General features: G+C 35.2%; 1 protein-coding gene across 8 annotated transcripts in view; it reads right to left on the bottom strand.

The window, feature by feature from the left end:
* Nucleotides 1-17,854, bottom strand: part of SYNE2 (spectrin repeat containing nuclear envelope protein 2) — a 416,774-nt gene that overhangs the window by 109,338 nt on the left and 289,582 nt on the right. For 7 of the 8 annotated variants that reach the window (XM_056810866.1, XM_056810871.1, XM_056810867.1 and 4 more), the window contains 8 exons: nt 15,186-15,317; nt 13,485-13,637; nt 13,170-13,379; nt 12,106-12,207; nt 11,864-11,983; nt 8,169-8,369; nt 6,668-6,841; nt 2,472-2,603 (listed from right to left, as the gene is read on the bottom strand). In XM_056810866.1, coding sequence (XP_056666844.1) covers nt 2,472-2,603; nt 6,668-6,841; nt 8,169-8,369; nt 11,864-11,983; nt 12,106-12,207; nt 13,170-13,379; nt 13,485-13,637; nt 15,186-15,317 — 1,224 coding nt within the window. The remainder of the gene's footprint in view (nt 1-2,471; nt 2,604-6,667; nt 6,842-8,168; nt 8,370-11,863; nt 11,984-12,105; nt 12,208-13,169; nt 13,380-13,484; nt 13,638-15,185; nt 15,318-17,854) is intronic. The other variant, XM_056810868.1, reaches the window with a different exon arrangement.

Raw genomic sequence — 17,854 nt, 5'->3', positions numbered from 1 at the left:
TTTGCTTGATAGGGGAAATATGATTGTGAGCAAATATTCTGAAAAATCTCAACTAGAATATAATTTCTTTTACATAAGTACTAGGGAGATACAAAGTGTTATAGAGAACTGGCCATGGAATCAGGAAAACCTGGGTTCAAATCCTGCCTTTTATGTACTGATGGATTCTAGCCAGATCACTTAACATCTCACTCCTCTAAGCAATTCCCTAAATAAATTCCTGAGAAAGTACCAACTTTCATTGATAAAGGGAGTTTTCTGATTTAGGAATTTCTTAAATTTGCACCAATGAAATCAGTGTTTCAGTTTCCATAGTAACAAATTAATTTTTTTTCAATTACATGTAGAAATAATTTTTGACAATTGTTTCCTGAAATTTGGCATTTCAGATTCTTTCCCTCCTTTCACCCCTTCTCTCAAGGTGGTAAACAGTATGATATAGGTTATAGCAGAACTTTCATGCAATAATCTATACATATTATAAGTAATAATATTTACAGTACTGTGCCAGGTAACAAAGGATTGAGAAGTGATTGAGAGGAGAAATAATGGCAAGGAAGGTAATCTGTTTCCTAATAGTATGACTCTGAAATAGAGATTAGATATAGGAAAATAGCTGGAGGCGAGATAGGAATATAGATATAGGAAATGAGCTGTAGGTTCAGGTGAGGGTTGTTGTTTGTTTTAAAGATAAAGGAAATATATCTACTGGAAGAAACAAAGGAACCAGTAGAAAGGGGAAGGTTAGAGAGAGAAGGGACTATTGGGGAAGGGGAGTTGAATATGACACAATATGTTGGGGAACATTTGAGTGGATGGGATAAAAGGTATTTGTAGTGTTCTACAAGGTCCCCTTTCTACTAGAGAGAAAGGAGGGAATCAAGGATAACCAGAAACAGTTTTGAGATCTAGATAAAGGGAGAAGAAAGAGTTTAGTCCATAAATGCAGATGAGGCCAGAAGAATTGGGAAAAGTACAAAAACAATAAACAGACACTCGAAAAAGGAAAATGGTGGTGAATGTATTACATTGTAGAACAGGTTTAACAACAAACTGATGGTCATTTTTAACTTTTGCTCACTTGCATATATGAGTAAGTGAGAAAGAATATGTGGCTGTCTCTGGAGCTAATCGGCTATACTTCGTTTTCTTTAATACTGTGCTCCTGTCTTCCTACCTTTGAACCTGTTTTCCTCCATATATGGAATTTTCTGGCCCCTCAATTCTTCTTCTTGGTTTCTCTAGTTTCCTTCAAGGCTAAATTAAAAGCCTGAGAGTAACTTTAGCTACTCTGTTTCAATCAATCATTTATTGAGTGTCTATGCTTCCAGGCACTGTGCTAAGCATAGGGGCTCCAAAAAGAGGCAAAAGACAGTTCCTGCTATCAATGAGCTTACAATATAACACCTATATATATATATTTAAAGTATTTAGATACTTACATGTTGTTTTCCCCATGAGAATGCGAGTTCTTTAAAGGAAGTCTCTGTTTTTTGCTTTTTAAAATTTTTATTAAAGCTACAATTTTATACAATTTTTGTCAAATGATGTCTTATAGTTCCCTGAATGATAGCTCCCTAGATCCTGAGCTAACTGACCTAGCTCAAGGGATCAGGTTTAATTTAAAATCAGCAACAATGTAATAAACCTGGAAATGTAACAGAGACCAACTGCTAGATTTCTAAGCAATCTAAGCCTTATAAGGTTCTGTCATTGCACAAATGTTCTTTCTGGAAATCTGCATCTTTGGCAAAGCAACCCTGCCAAATATGTCTTGCTTTTATTTTCTAATCTATGCTGGCAGAAAATCTCCTTTTAGCTTAAAAAGGGTATTTGATAACTACCACCAAGTATCACTGCTTAGGTACAAATGAGAATTTTAAGGTAAACAGAAATAAATTTCTAAAGCTTGTGTGCTTTCAAGTAAGCTCTTGTTTCAGTAAATTTATATGACTAAAATGTTTGGTATACTACTAGTAACAAGGTGCCCAAAGAATTTTTTAATACATTTTTATAAATCCTTAGTCTTTCATTCTTTTCCCAGATAATGTAATTTAAACTCAGACACAATGTAATTTAAATATTTGAACATGGCTGGCTAAAAATTAAAAGTGGTTAGTGTTTTATATCTTCTTATATTAGTATCAAATGACAAGGCACAAGCACTTGCCTATTCCTTTGCAAATTTCTATCAGGATTTTGCTATAAAATGAGATTTAGAACTAGAAGAGATTTAAAAAGACAATCTACATCAATCTCTTCATTTAATGTATCAGCCAAGTGAAGTCTAGAGAGGTTGTAACAATAGACAGTTATATTTTCTGAGTGCATGGTATGACCCACAATTCTAAATCCAAATGATCCAATGACCAGTCCTGGTCAATTCAAAACAATCTTTAAAATGAAGCCACTTTGCAAAAATGAGAGAATGAACTTTTCTTTTTGAAAATGTAAGCAGAAAAAAAAATTACCTGATAAAATGAAATCCTTTCCATTAATCGTTCCTCTGTCTCTTCCACTAAACTGGTAGAAGGCAGGGAAGATCCAAGAATTTCCAGGTCTTTTTCAAGGGATTCATAGTTTTCATCAAATTCTTTCCATTTCTAGAGAATCAATAAAAGCCAAAATCAGTAAGAGTCTTTTTCTCAGAAAGTTATCAGACTAATAAGAAAATCAGTTTTGGAATACAAATTAAAAAAAGACCAAAGAAGTCAAAATCAGCTTTGGCCAGTATAAAGAAAGCATTGAATTCCTATAAATGCTTAAAAAAAAAGAAGATAATTTAACTGCTCCTGGGGCTGTGTTTTTTTTTTTTTAAGAATGAAACAAGTTTAAATCTCTATATTGGTTATAATTGTTTTGTTGTACAGAGAATAATATTACCAAAGTGACGTAACACCTTTAGAATTCACCCCTACATTAAGAGATCAAAAGAAACTTTTGAACTCATTTCAGAGAGAAAAATTTTAAGCTCATCATATTTCAAAGAAAAGGACTTTTTTTTTTTTACTGTGTATTAGCTCCAAGGCAGAAGAATGGTAAGGGCTAGGCAATGGGGGTCAAGTGACTTGCCCAGGGTCACACAGCTGGGAAGTGTCTGAGGCCAGATTTGAACCTAGGACCAGCTCTCAATCCACTGAGCTGCCCCCAAAAAGGACAACTTTTAACAACTGATTTCTGCTACTAATCAGCAGGATGTGCCATGTCACTTTTTTTTTTACTGCTTCCTAATTAAACTTTGATTGGGGTTGAGTGGGGGAATGACAAGCTGCTAAGTTTCATAAGCACAGATAGAAAGGTTGGATGAATGGGACACCTTGTATTAAGGGATAAGGAAAAACTTTTGAACTCATCTTAGAGATATGAAAATTTTAAACATAGCATATTTGGGAGAAGGGAAAGAATTAGAGGACCATATTCCCAATGACCTGCCACAAATGAATATAAAAAAAGGCAAAAATTCTTGGAGTACAAGATCATCAATTCTCATATTTTTGATACTTTCTCTCAATTCATTGAGTGGTAATTATCCCTTTAGTGAATGAGATACGATTAGCAGAAAGTGCTATTCCCTCATTTTTCTATTTCAACCCAAGTCCTTTGTTTTTTGTTTTGGTTCCAAGGCAGAAAAGCAGAGGGGCTAGGAAATGAATAGCAGGTTAAGTGACTTGCCCAGGGTCACATACCTAAGTCCTCTTAAAGAAAATACTTTTACAATATTTTCTCTTTTCTGACTTAGTAGATCTAACTTATAGAATATAATTTAATCTTTTTTTTAGTTGTTAAGGCTCCAAAATGCTACTAGAGACAATTCTTAACAAAAATTCTCATCACAGAACATGGGAGATGCAGATGCAGAGATGCAGAAATTTGAAATGAATTTTGCAAGGGCTATGACATATCCTAGAAGAAATTTTGTATGTTTTTATTTTTTATGCCCTAATATAAATGTTTTGTTTAACTTCTTATATCTATCCCCGTTCTTCTAATTTTGCCACCAGCCTAGAAGAAAGCTGTTATCACCTCTTTCAGTCTTTATTGAAGCCATCACCAAATTGGGTTCCCTGATTTGTTTATTTCCTTTCCAACCAATCCTCTATGCAGCCGGTAACATAAAACCCTTAAAGGATAGGTCAATTCATGCTACCTCCAGTTCAAAAAGCTCTAGTGGCAACTGATTACTTATAGGAAGTAATACAAATTCTTAGTTTATGCTAGTTCCCTAATGAACATGCTCCTTGAGGCAGGCATGTTCTCTTTTTTTTGTCTATAAACCTCCAATGCCTTGTATCAATACTCCCCCCCAAATGTCTTTTTATGCCATGGCAGATGGCCCTACAAATTTTTTAAATGCTTACTTTCTGTCTTAATAACAACTCTTAAGACAGAAGGGCAAGGGCAATGCAAACAGGATAGAATGCCTTGTCTAATATCACACAGTTCGGAAATGTCTGAGGCCAGATTTGAACCCAGGTTTTCTTGTCTCCAAGACTGGAACTCTACCCACTGAGTCACCGAGTTGATCTGTGGCCCTATTAATTAAAGGCTACTCAAGAAGATACAAGCTTTGAATGGTTTGATAAAACTAGAAATTTTTCTGCTATGGTTTCAAGGATAATATCAGTCTAGATAAGTGCTGAGGTTTGTTAACAGCAGACTTGCTACTATACTAGTTGATGAATTCTCTGGCCATGGCATTCTAGGAAACACAGAAAATTACAAAAGTACTTTCAGTCTCATGTGGTCCTTCTAACTCCATATTGATGATGGTAAAATAGGGAGAGAGCAGAATTACATAAATTTTAGGTTATTTGTTAACAAATTTAATTTAAGTGAGAAATCTTTGTTCAGTAACCAACAAGCAGGCAAAAAAATTGTTGGGGAGCATTATTAATATTGTTAGCATATGCTAACAGAGATATTAATATTATTATTATAATAAATGAAATCAGGTTTGAGGAAGTTGCAGCTATCTGGCTTACAGATTTGTCTTAGAGAAGTAGAAACTTATGGAATATCTGTTGAAATAAAGAAGTTGATGGAGTTGCTTCATCATCTGCCTGCCCCAACCAATAAGAAACATTTTGAGGGATACTTAGTCATCTTACCTTGCAATAATCATAAAGGACAGAAGTAAAAAGAAAAAAAGCAAGACTACTATAAAGAAAAAAATTTTTTGCTTATATTATTTGCAGAAAATAAAGTAGTAAAATTCAATGAGGCACCTGACAAGATTCTCTGAGGTAATTCAATATATGCTACTGAGAAGGTGGTATATAAGAGGACTGGGAAAAACATATTGAAAAATATGATTCTCTATAAAGACACATGAGTTCAAATGTTTATGGATTACTCAGAAACCTCATATGCTATATATAATTAATACTTGCTTTCAAGAGAGAATCAGAAGACTCTGAACATGGTCAATAATATCACAAAAATGAAATTGATTACACTTTAATAGTCATGTCCTTGACATTCACATTGTATACTGAGATGATAGAGTTCAAATTATGATTACAGTCATTTAGAAATGAGTAAAATTGTAAGAATAAATTAAATGAGACATCAAGTAGGGAGACTAAGCTCAGCAAAGGAATTTGTCAGAATCATAAAGAATATCTTGTGCAAAATCCAAATTAAAAAAAGCACAATGATTGCTGGAATTAGAATAAGGAAGACTTGGTTTCATATCCATGGTCCATGACACCAGTTGGGTGAATGCCAGTGAGTCATTTAACATCTCTGAGCCTTAAACAACTTTCTAAGTTTTGCCTGTCAAGTTGTAAATAGGCTATGATCTGTGTCATGTTCCCACACCAACAAAAATCACAGAATCTTGACAGTAATTCTATATATTTTCTGAAAACTATGTTAATTCTAATAACAACTTTACATTTAAACCTCCTTTCCTAAAGATCCAGAAAACTGAGCTATGATTTGGAAGAGACCTAATGAATATTTTCTTGAAAAATGACCCAATATAATTTGAAGACTTCATTTTGTTTACTAAACACAAATTGAGAAGATAATAAGATGGTGTATCTCATTCCCAATTTGTAGATGAAGAAGCTGAGGTACAGTGAAAGTGGACAGGTAGCACTGAGGGTTGAAAGAACACTCGAGATTTTGAGTTCTTATTCTTTGCTAATTTTTAATGGTTGTCTACTGACAAAATTCGTTTGTTTTCCCTTTTGATGAGGAATCTGATATAAAATTGGTCTTTCCAGGCTCAATATTAGGGGAAATGAATAGGGTAGTTTTTCATTTTTATGGGCATAGGGATTAGGCCTTTGATTTCATTGGTAGATGAGGTAATTTGATTTGATGAGTAAACTCCCTCTTTAAAGAGTTACTTAAAGAGTCCTGAGAAAGGTTAAGTGAATGTCCCAGCATGTCACAGTCACTATATGGCAAAACAGAATTTGTACTGAAGTCTTCCTGGCTCCAAAGTCCACTGCCTCATTCTTCCATAGATTTGATAAAAACACTGTTATGAAATGTTGCCATTACCATGTTTTAATAAATAGTACTCAGTTACTGCAATATAAAATCAGTCACATTATTAATGATTATGTAATTATATATTTTAATTATTTAAAAAAGCATTTTGAAGATAGGCTCAAATGAGTCTTATTTATTGATTCATTGTTATTTAAAATCATACCTGCAACAAATTCTCCAGTTTCATGCCATATTGGCAAGCATGCTGCTCCAGCAGTTTTACTTCTTTTACCATATCTGTCCAAAATTTCTCTTTATTTTGTAACAAAGGGGGCAGTGCTTTTTTAGAGTATGCTTGGATTAGAAAGACGTCAGCAACAAGCTTCTGGAAAAAACCCTGTAAAAAGCAAAATGTTTTGTTTTTTAAGAAAGTTTCTTCTGCCCCCCCCCCCTTACTTATAGGACGCACTCACATTCAGATGCCTTTGCCATATGTAGCTACAGTTTCCATTTTCATGAAAAGGGTCCTCAGAGTTTGTGACTCCATTTCCCATTTGAAAGTAATTTCTAGCCCTTCAATACTTTTTATTCAAAAATGTTTTATTTTTCCTAATTACCTTTTCCAATTTTTAATATCACTTTGTCTGAACCTCTCCTTTGCTCTTACCTTAATCTTTATTATACTCTTGTCAACTGTAGCGATGTCTTTCCTTTCAATTATACTGTAAAGTCCTTGTATCCTATGTCATGGTTATCTTTGTATTCCAAGACCTAGTAGCACAGCGCCTTCCACATAATGTTTAATTAATAGACTATTGAGGGAGCAGCTAGGTAGCTCAGTGGATTGATAGCTAGACCTAGAGACGTGAGGTCTTGGGTTCAAATACTGTCTCAGACAATTCTTGTGTGACCCTGGGCAAGTCACTTAATCCCAACTGTCTAGCCCTTACTGCTCTTTTGACTTAGAACCAATATACAATATTGATTCTAAGATGAAATGTAAGAGTTTTTTAAAAATCTACTGAATTAAATTCTTGAGCTTATTCAACAATATGAAAATAAAAATGAGGTCTAACTAGGATATTAATTGTACTTGCTATGTAAGATGCCCACCACATTTCGACAGAGCACCATATTTCTGCAGGTAAACATAACTAACTGTTCTAAATAAAGTTCTCTTTTGAATATCCATAGTGTTGGGCTGAGTTAGAGTGGCGGTTATAATGGAGCTAGGTTATTTTCAAGATTAAAAAAATGAATAAATTGGCCCAAATTCATATTAAGACTAGATAGAAGAATTTTCTTAGTCTTAATTCTGTCAAGTTCTTGAACCAACAAAATGGCTCTGTGTGTGTGTGTGTATCTAATATGAATGATATATACTAAAGAAAAAAATCTACACTTCAGATATATTCAGGAAAATGAATGCTTTGTATACAAATACAGGTTTTCAATTTTAAAAAATATATTCATTTGGTATATGATAAAAAGATATAGTCAAAATTGCTTTCTTTTTGTTTTGTTTTTTAAACCCTTATCTTTTGTCTTGGAATCAATAGGCAGAAGAGCAGTATGGTCTAGGCAACTGGGGTTGTGACTCGCTCAGAGTTACACAGCTATGAAGTGTCTGTGGCCAATTTTAATCCAGGTTCTCCTGACTCCAGGTCTGGCCCTCTGTCCACAGTACTACCTAGTTAACTTCAGAATTACTTTCACAGTCTTACCTTGTGGTTTTGCAGTTGAGCCTGTAAAGAACATTTACTTTTGATTTGCTGTCGTTGGTCTTGACCAAGCTTTTCTTTTCCAATAGTCAAAAGCTCTACCAATCCTCGCAATAACCCTTCCTGTTGGCTTTCACTGATGAAAGGGCTGTTGAGTTCAGCATGTTTGGCTCTTAGAAGTCCCCACATGTCATCAAGGATATCCTAAAAAGATAAATCAGATGTCTTCAACCACTTAAAAATGTTTTTATTTATCAGAAATTATTCCCATGTATATTAATCCTTCTCTTCCTTCCCTGCATTATAGAAAGTATCACCCAACAAAAAGATATGCATGTATAGATTGTGTCTTTTGTGTTTCTGTCTTTCAATTCATTCTCTAGAGGTGGGCAATAACAACTTATTCTTCAAACATTAATTCTATAGCTATATACAATGTTTTCTTGGTTCTACTCATGTCTTCAACCTTTCTAATTTAATTATTTTAAAAACACAACAAAATAAAACCACCAAAAGCCAACTCGAGAGCCTTTAACTACAGATTCTTATTCAATTTAATGAATATTTATGAAAAATCTATTATGTGCTTAGTGAGCTGCTTAGCTGATAGAGATATAATATCAAAAGTAATACTGCCAGTCATCAAAAAATTAAAATCTAGTGGATCTAGGGCATGTATGAATAAGATCCATAACCAAATAAGTACCACAAAGGTAAAATGTGATAGGGGCAAAAGAGAGATCCAGACAAAAATGTCATTACAAATTTTAGGAGGGAGAGATATATTCTTTTAGCTGAAAGGATCAGGTAAAGTTTAATGGAGGGGGTAGCACCTAAGGAAGGAAGAGAAGGATTTCAATATTCAGCCAAATGACATTTATTAAATGTCTTTATATGCCAGGCACTGGCAGGGATATGGAGTGGAAATGTTCCAAGCTTCGAGTAGCCATATATATATGAAAAGAGAGAAAGTTATTAGTGGCGGGAATATAAGATGTGGTTAGGTGGATAATGACTGATTCACTAGACTTGATTATTAACAGCAATTAACAAGCCCAAGAAGCACAGAAAAGAGGATGATAACATGGCCCAAACTAAAATTCACAGGTTTAAATAAATAGAGGGTGATTGTCTGGGGTCAAGCTAACTCAAGAACTCATTAATGTTTTTGTGTGTGTCATACATTCCTTGGGAAGATAGGTAAAAATTAGGGGCCCCTTCTCAGAGTAACGTTTTTAAATACATGAAATAAAAGACATAGGATTAAAAAGGAAAACAATTATATGGAAATACAATTATCAAAATATTTTTAACACACAAGTTCACAGACCTCAGGTTAAGAATCCTTTCTGTGAAGGCAGGATTTGGATTTCAGAGATATAGCTTAAAGTGAGATAAAGATTAATAGAATCGTAGATTTAAAACTGGAAGGGAGTTTAGTGTCTTATGAGTCCAATCTCTTCAGTTAATAGATGACTTAACTGAGGCCCAAAGACAAGTTAAATGAGTTGGCCAAAGTTGGCAAGCAGCTAGAGAATAATACAGGTGTTGTAACATAAGGAATAAAGTTTATCCCATGCAAAGGATCTGCCTGAAATAATGTTGGTTTTTTTTTTAATTTCAGTGAGATTTAAAAAAATTATTTATTATTTATTGTTTTATATATTTATATATATTATCATTAAATTATTTATTAAATAAACTGAGTTTTTTTAAAAATTAAGCTCTGTCTGCTGTGGTGGGGCTGGAGAAATGAAGTAAAATAATGGTGGAAGAGAAGGTTGGCGGAAGGCCAAGAGAGACTGTAAATGCCAGGCTGAAGAGTATGTATTTCACTTTAGACACAATGGAGAGCCACTGAAGATTTTTGAGCAGAATGATATACTTTGACCTTACATATATTAAGAAAATTAATTTGATGGGACAGCTAGGAGGCTTAATAGATAGAGCACCAGGCCTGAAGTCAGGAGATTAAAATATGATCTTAGATATTTCCTAGCTGTGTGACCCTATGCAAGTCACTTAATGCTGTTTACCTAGTCCTTACTCTTCTGTATTAAAGTTCTTTCTAAGACATAAAGTAAGGGTTTTTAAAAAGTTAATTTGGTAAATGGATGGATAAGATCAAGGGTTATTTGGGAGAAAAGGAGGCTAATTAAGAAACTCTTAAAATACTATAAAGACAAATAGTAGTAAAGGGGGCAGGTATATGGTACAATGGACAGAGCTCTAGGCTGGAGTTAGGAGGACCTCAGTTTGAATTTGGCCTCAGACACTTACTATGTGACCTTGTTCAAGTCACTTAACCCTGTTTCCTTCATTTCCCTCATCTGTAAAATGGAGGAGGAAATGCAAACTAGTTTAGTGTCTGCCAAGGAAACCACAAAAGGGGTCACAAAGAATTGGACACACCTGAAATGATTTAGCAACAGTAGTAAAAGTTTAAACAGGAGTGGAGACATTGGAAATGAAAAGGAAGGGGTGGACATGAAATATTATGCATGTTGATAGGACATTGATAGGAACTGGCAATAGTTTGAATGGGAATCATGGTGAGGAAGACAGAAGAGTTAGAGATAGTTCCAAAATTTTAAGTCTGGCTGAACAGGAAGGTGGAGGCTCCATGAATAGAATCAGAAATTGGAAAGAAGGGCAGGATAGAAAGATGATTTGATGATTTCAGTTCTGAACATATTGAGTTTGAGAAGCTAGGAGAACATCCATGTGGAGGTGTGGTCAAACGGAGATAAAAATACAGAACTGACCCCCTCAGGAAGTAAGGGAAGGAGAGGGTTGCAACCGGATATGTAGATATGGTCATCATCTCCATAAACATGATGATTGAATTCATGGAAATGGATAAGATTTTCAAAGAAGATGAAATAAATATAAGAGAGAAAAAAGAAAGCTAAGGACAGAATCTTCATGAACATCTGTATCTAGGAGGAGAATGACTTTAAAAGGAGAGGTCAGATAGGTTGGAGGGGAACTGGGAAGTGGTAGATATCACAAAAAGTCAAAGGAACAGAAGCTGCCCAGAAGGAGGAAAATAATGTAGAAGTATTAATTACTTCAGAAAGATCAAAGAGGATGAGGAATGAGGAAAAGCTACTGTTTTCTTATTTGGGAAAAAATGAAAACTTTAAAAGGATTATAATGGAAACCTCGGAGAAAAATTTCAGTAGAGTGGCAGAGGTAAAAGTCAAATTGTGGGAGGTTGAAGATTGCAAGTGAAAAATAGGGATAGCAAGTACAGATCGTTATTTCTACAGCTCCAAAAATGAAAAGATGAAGGCTGATAGAAATTGAGGGCTTGGTAGGGACAAAAGAATGATAAGCATGTTGTAGAAAAGGGTATCAGGGGCAGAGTAAAAAGGGTTGATAAATGAGGAATTGAAATATCTGATGTAATGAAAATGAGAGATAGAGAGAGCTAGAGGGAAGGGAGGGAAAGAGAAAAACGGGGAAGGGGAGAGAGGGCATTAAGGTAGAATTGGGAATCAAGGTAGAACTTGAGGGAAAAAAGAAAAGTTTGGAATGGATGACGGGAATAGGATGTGAAGATAAGATGATGAATGATAGGAAATTAGAGATGAAGTAAAAGTTTGCCATTCAAGGTTAGGGACACCTAGCTGAGGTTTATATAGCATCAATTAGTAGCAGACTCAATCTGTGCACTTTTCTCTTGGAATACTCACCTCTAATTTGTATACTTCTTGAATTAAAACATAAGGTAAGTAAAGCCTTTCCCCTTCATCTCTCAGTTTTGCTACCTGGACCTCATAGTCTTGAAGTTTTACAGCATATGAATCTGCTTTCTGATGGAAAGATAACAGAATATTGAAGCATTTTTTCTAAGAATTGAATTTAAATCAGTATGGACCCAGAGACTAAGATATAGGTCCAGGATTAGGGTAGCTTGATTATACTTTGAGATTACCTGGAGCTGTTCACCAATACTTTGGTTACTAATTTCATTCAAGGAGTGTTGCATTGAGGATTTTTTCTCAATTAGTTGATCATATAATTGCCTTAATTGACTCTGTGAGAAAAGAAGGTATTTGTAGGAAATAATTAGTGCACCTTAGGGGTAAGAGTGATGTTAGCACAACAAATATTTAAATTGCAGAATAATTGAGATGGAACAAAACTAATCCAGTTTAATTCACCAAATCTATGCTCTTGTCAAATACTATCTCACTTAAATCTACTTTCAAGACCTTCGTGGAAGAAATTGTCATAATTCCCCCTTGGTAATCTCACACACTTTTAAACAATTATAACTTGGAAAAGTTTCACTAGCTCAAATTCAAGTGAGATATGGTGTGGTTTAAAGCATCTGTTGTTAAATTGAAATCATTTCATCGTCTATATTTTATACTGATTTCCTGGATATATTTTAAGTTCCCAAATATGTTGTTCTTTATTTTCCCACCTCTTCTTTGGCTATGCCACTTCAAATTTCTAGAATGTTCTCTATTCTGCATTTCACTTGCTAAATTCCTATCTGTTCTTTAAAGCCAAATACCACTCAAAGGCTACTTCCTTCATAAAACCTTTCATTCTTTCGTTCGTTCTTTCTTCTCTCTCTCTCTCTCTCTCTCTCTCTCTCTCTCTCTCTCTCTCTCTCTCTCTCTCTCTCTCTCTTTCTCTTTCAATCCTTACCTTCCAATTAAGTAATTGATTCCAAGTCAGAAGAGTGGTAAAGGCTAGATATTTGGGGTTAAGTGACTTGCTCAGGGTCATACAACTGGGAAGTGTCATAAAGTCTATTTTGATCTCTCTATAGCTACTGACTTTCCTCCTTGGAGCTCACTTATCCTGACACATCTCAATTAGAGTTTTATTTTTCCTTTCTTCCCCTATAATATAAAAAACTGCATAGGATAGGGGCTTGTGTTTTATCCATGGGATCACAGCTTATATCTCACCTTGACTCCTAGCTCAGTATTTTTCTAATAGACTCTTAACAAAATGTTTGTTGAATGAATTAATGAAGCGTACCTGATAATCACTATTATGGTCTATCCCAGATTTCATGGATTGACTTCTGGAAGCAGCTGCAGTCCGAGTTTCCTCAAGTCGTGTTTGCAGGTTTTTAAAGCACTCAAAGAATACACTGGAGTTCTTTCCAGAGTGGCTTATCAGTTTCAAAAGATCTTCTTTTTTGTTAGTTATAGATGAGTGAAGTTTTTGTAGTTCTAGAGACAGCATCTGCAAGGTGGAAAGGAATCACTGAAAGGCATCTGCCTACCAAGTTTGCCAAGCCTTTTGAGGAGGTATGATGACAATCATATATGATACAGAGAAAGAACTAACCTCATAGTGGACCTGCTGTATTGCAGCATCCTCTCTAGAGAGGCCAGAAGTCTGTAGCATTCCTTCCATATTGCTCAAACATTGACTAATACTCAGAAGGAGATCAAATATTTTTTTATCTAGATTTAGAGAGGGTTCACTTGTTGGGTTTTCCTGAATCAAAAGAAGGAAAAAACAAGGAATAAAATTAGTGTATGTTTTAAATTGGAGGGAAATTTAAGGAAATAAGTAAACATTAGATAGTGGCTAGGCAGTGCAGCAAGATAGTGCAGTGGATAAAGGGCCAGGTCTGGAATCAGGTAGACCTGAATGCAAATCTAGCTTCAGACCTGTAGGACTCTGGGCAAGTTACTTAATCCTATTTGCCTTAGTTTCTTCATCTGTCATATGAGCTGGAGAAGGAAATGGCAAACCACTCTAGTATTTTTCCAAGAAAAACCCAAATGTGGTCACAAGGACTCAGACACAATGGAAACAACTGAACAATAACAATGACAAGGCAGGGGCTAAGGAATCACGTCTGAACCTGTGCTTTCAATGGTACAGAGTTGTTTAATAGTCATTAAATTATCGCTACCAATTTAAAATGACATCTTCTTTGTAAATGATAGTCTTAGTGAGCTGCTAGAGAATTGAAAGTTGGGTGACTTGCCTATAATCACAGAGTCAGTACAGAGAGGCTTAAGTGACTTGCCAAAGTTTACAATAACTAGTAAGTGTTTGAGGTGGGGATTTGAACTCAAATCTTCTAGATTCCAGACCTAGTGCTCTATCCATTGCACAACCCAGCTGCTGCAAGTTAAATCTAAGACTTAAGTGTTAGACTTAATAGAAATTAACCATGTATTTCCCCAAAACATGCACAAATTTTTATATGGGTGAGATCAAGTTAAAAGCTTGATAAGCAGAAGGATTAATAGAAGGATAATTTGTAAATATGTATGTTAGTAAGAAGCAGACAATATATCTTGTCTCAGTGACATTGAAAGGGACCAGTTTTTTTATCTACCAATTGTGTGTAGATAGGTAGATAGATAGATAGATAGATAGACAGGTAGATAGGTAGGCAGATGGGTAGGTGGGTGAGTGGGTGGGTAGATGGATGGATGGATGGATAGATGGGTAGATGGGTAGATGGGTAGATGGGCGGGTGGGCGGGTGGGCAGGTGGATGGGTAGATGGATAGAGATAGGAAGATAGATAGGAAGATATGTGATAGAACTGAAAGATGACAGACAGACAGATAAGTAGGTAGATGGATAGAGAGATAGAAATAAGAGAGCAATACGATAGAAGATAGATGATAGCTGGATAGATAAGATATGAGAAAGATAAGAAGATAGTGATAGGAAAATAGATAGATAGGATGATAGATGGATAAAAAGATAGATAATAGATACCTGGATAGAAAGACAGGAAGATACATAGATAAATTAATAGATAGATAGAGATAAGAGAGATAGGAAGATAGATGATAAAGAGAGAGAAAGAGAGATAGAGAACAGTGCTTCAAATGATCTGTAATCATTAACTGTTAGAGTTTTCAGTTCCATTCTTCCACCACCCTACCCCATCTCCTGTTCTCCTGCCCTGTGGTCAAAAGCTTGCTTTCCATCCCATGAGGAAGGAATCCTATTCATTAGTGTTCAAAACATTCCATCTCATGTCTAATTTTGTGAAGGTGCATCATGCAATGTTTACCTGGGTGTGAAAAACATTTGCTTCTTGGCTTAAGTCCTCAAGCTGAGAAGTATAAGTTTTCAATTCCTCAACTGTTGGAGATCTAACATTATGCATAGGTACCATTGGGAGAAAATTCACATTTACAGCAATCTGTAAAGAAACATGGTATACATACACATACAAATACACGTAGGTATATATGCGGACATATACTATTTACTGGAAGGTTGGAAACTGAAGCTGAAGCTTAAATTCTTTGGCCACATGATGAGAAGACAGGACTCACTGGAAAAGACTGATGTTGGGGAAGATTGAAGGCAAAAGAAGGGTACGGCAGGGCATGAAATGGACAGATTGAGTCATGGAAACAATGAACATGAACTTGGACAGACTTTGAGAGACAGCAGAGGACAGAAAGGTCTGGTATACTATGGTCCATGGGGATATGGATAGTTAGACACAACTGAATGACCAAACAACACACAATACATATACACCTATATTATGTTTGTGTATAAATATATATATGTTTATGTATATATACATTTATAGTTAGAAGCAATACAGCATGATGACTATATTTTTTCTTAAGCATAATTTCTAATGTAATAACTATTTTAAAAAAATTAAGTGTAAAATCTTAATTTTTGACAACAGATGGTTGATTCTCTCCAATTTTTTATCTGGATAAGAACACTGGTTTTAAGGCCACTTCTCAACCATTTTTTTAAACCCTTACCTTCCATCTTGGAGTCAATACTGTGTATTGGTTCCAAGGCAGAAGAGTGGTAAGGGCTAGGCAATGGGGGTCAAGTGACTTGCCTAGGGTCACACAGCTGGGAAGTGTCTGAGGCCAGATTTGAACCTAGGACCTCCCGTCTCTAGGCCTGACTCAATCTACTGAGCTACTCAGCTGCCCCCTTTCTCAACTATTTTTAAGAGCATTTTAAAGTTATTATGAATAGACTTTCTTTAGTGTTTCTATGTTTCTTTAAGATGATGGTGATGAGTCTCATTGGGAAAGTAAATTATTCATATTTTTAAAAAATTCTTACTTTCTATCTTAATGATAACTTTAAGACATATAGGGTTAAGTGACTCTTTCAGGGTCACCTAGCTAAGAAGTATCTTGAGGTCAGATTTGAACCCAGGTCTTACACACTATTCACTGTGCCACTTAGCAACTTCTTAATCATTTATGTTGACAGATGCCTGATTCAATTCAAATAAACATTTAATAAGCGCTTAGCATGTGTAAGGCATTATGCTAGGCACTGAGAATAAAAAATAACAAAAATGAAATAGCTCCTTTCCTCAGATTCTACCTTATTTTGAGGAAGGAAATTGCTTTGGTCCTTTTCTATGATTTTATCACTCAAAGACATTCCTAGGGGACATCCTAAACTGATCCAGATAGGTACCTGTTTATAGAGGTACATAGGATGTTTTAAAGGGAGGACCTGAATCTTGATTTCGCTGATTGAGGGCAGCTTTCTATCTGAAATGCTGCTTTTTTATTCTTTTAAGTTCTCTGTATTTTACTATATTGTGTAAAAAAATAGTTCTCCATATTTTACTATATGGTATAAAAATAAAACACCACCATACGTTGTGGAGGGAGAAAAATTAGATTTATTTCCAGTGTTAAATGTTCTCCAAATGGGAAAATGTCCCTAAAAACAGAATCAGAATCTGAGGAATAGGGGCAGTGAACACTGAGACGTTTGGCTCTAGAAAAGTGAAAAACATATATTAGGTCTTGTAACAGGAAGAAACTAAGCCTCATTTTTTAACAAGTCTGGCTTGAATCAAAGATTTTGAAGAGAAAGAATATTTGGGAAGGAATCCAACAGAGGCTGTCATGGAAAACCAGACAATGGAATTTGCAATGGCCATAGCAAACTGTGGATGACAGTAGAGACAGACTATTACTTTGTCTTATTTCTGACACTTCTGACTTAGAGCTTTTTATGTGTAAGAAAGTTCTTTTTCATTCCCATGTAATGCAATCAGTGTATTGAAGTTGTTTTTTTAAACCCTTACTTCCATCTTAGAATCAGTACAGTATATTGGTTCCAAGGCAGAAGAGTGGTAAGGGCTAGGCAGTGGGGGTCAAGTGACTTGCCCAGGGTTATATAGCTAAGAACTATCTGAGGCCAATTTTGAACCCAAGACTATCATCTTTAAACCTGGCTCTCAATCCACTGAACCACCTAGCTGCCTCCTCCCTTCCCCCAAAAAGAATGTTTTAAATATTAAATATTAAACAAATATTAGATTGTTCAGTGGAGTAAGAGACAGGAAGTCAGGGGAGGGAGGAAAAGAAAATGATTTTTGTATCCAAGAAATAATGTTTGAAATTGACCAAATAAAATAATGTTTAAGGGAAAAAAAAAGAGACAAGTCTTGGATTCAAATTTGGCCTTAGACACTTTCTTAGCCATGTGACCCTGGGCAAGTCACTTAACCCTCACTGCCTAGCCCTTACTACTCTTCTGCCTTGGGAATAATGCACAATATTGATTCTAAAATGGAAGGTAAGGTTTAAAAAAACCCAACAACTTCATCAGGACCTTTTAGCTATATTACATTATATGAAGTGAAAATATATGACACTCCTAGTTACTTATGGTAACTTAAGTCAAAACTAGTTACAGTTGGAGTTGGTGCGGTGCCTCTAGGATAGG

Source organism: Monodelphis domestica, chromosome 1 (genome assembly GCF_027887165.1).
Source record: "Monodelphis domestica isolate mMonDom1 chromosome 1, mMonDom1.pri, whole genome shotgun sequence".
Classification (NCBI taxonomy): Eukaryota; Metazoa; Chordata; class Mammalia; order Didelphimorphia; family Didelphidae; genus Monodelphis; species Monodelphis domestica.
Note: the sequence above shows the minus strand (reverse complement) of the source record. Positions and strands in the feature narration are given on the sequence as shown.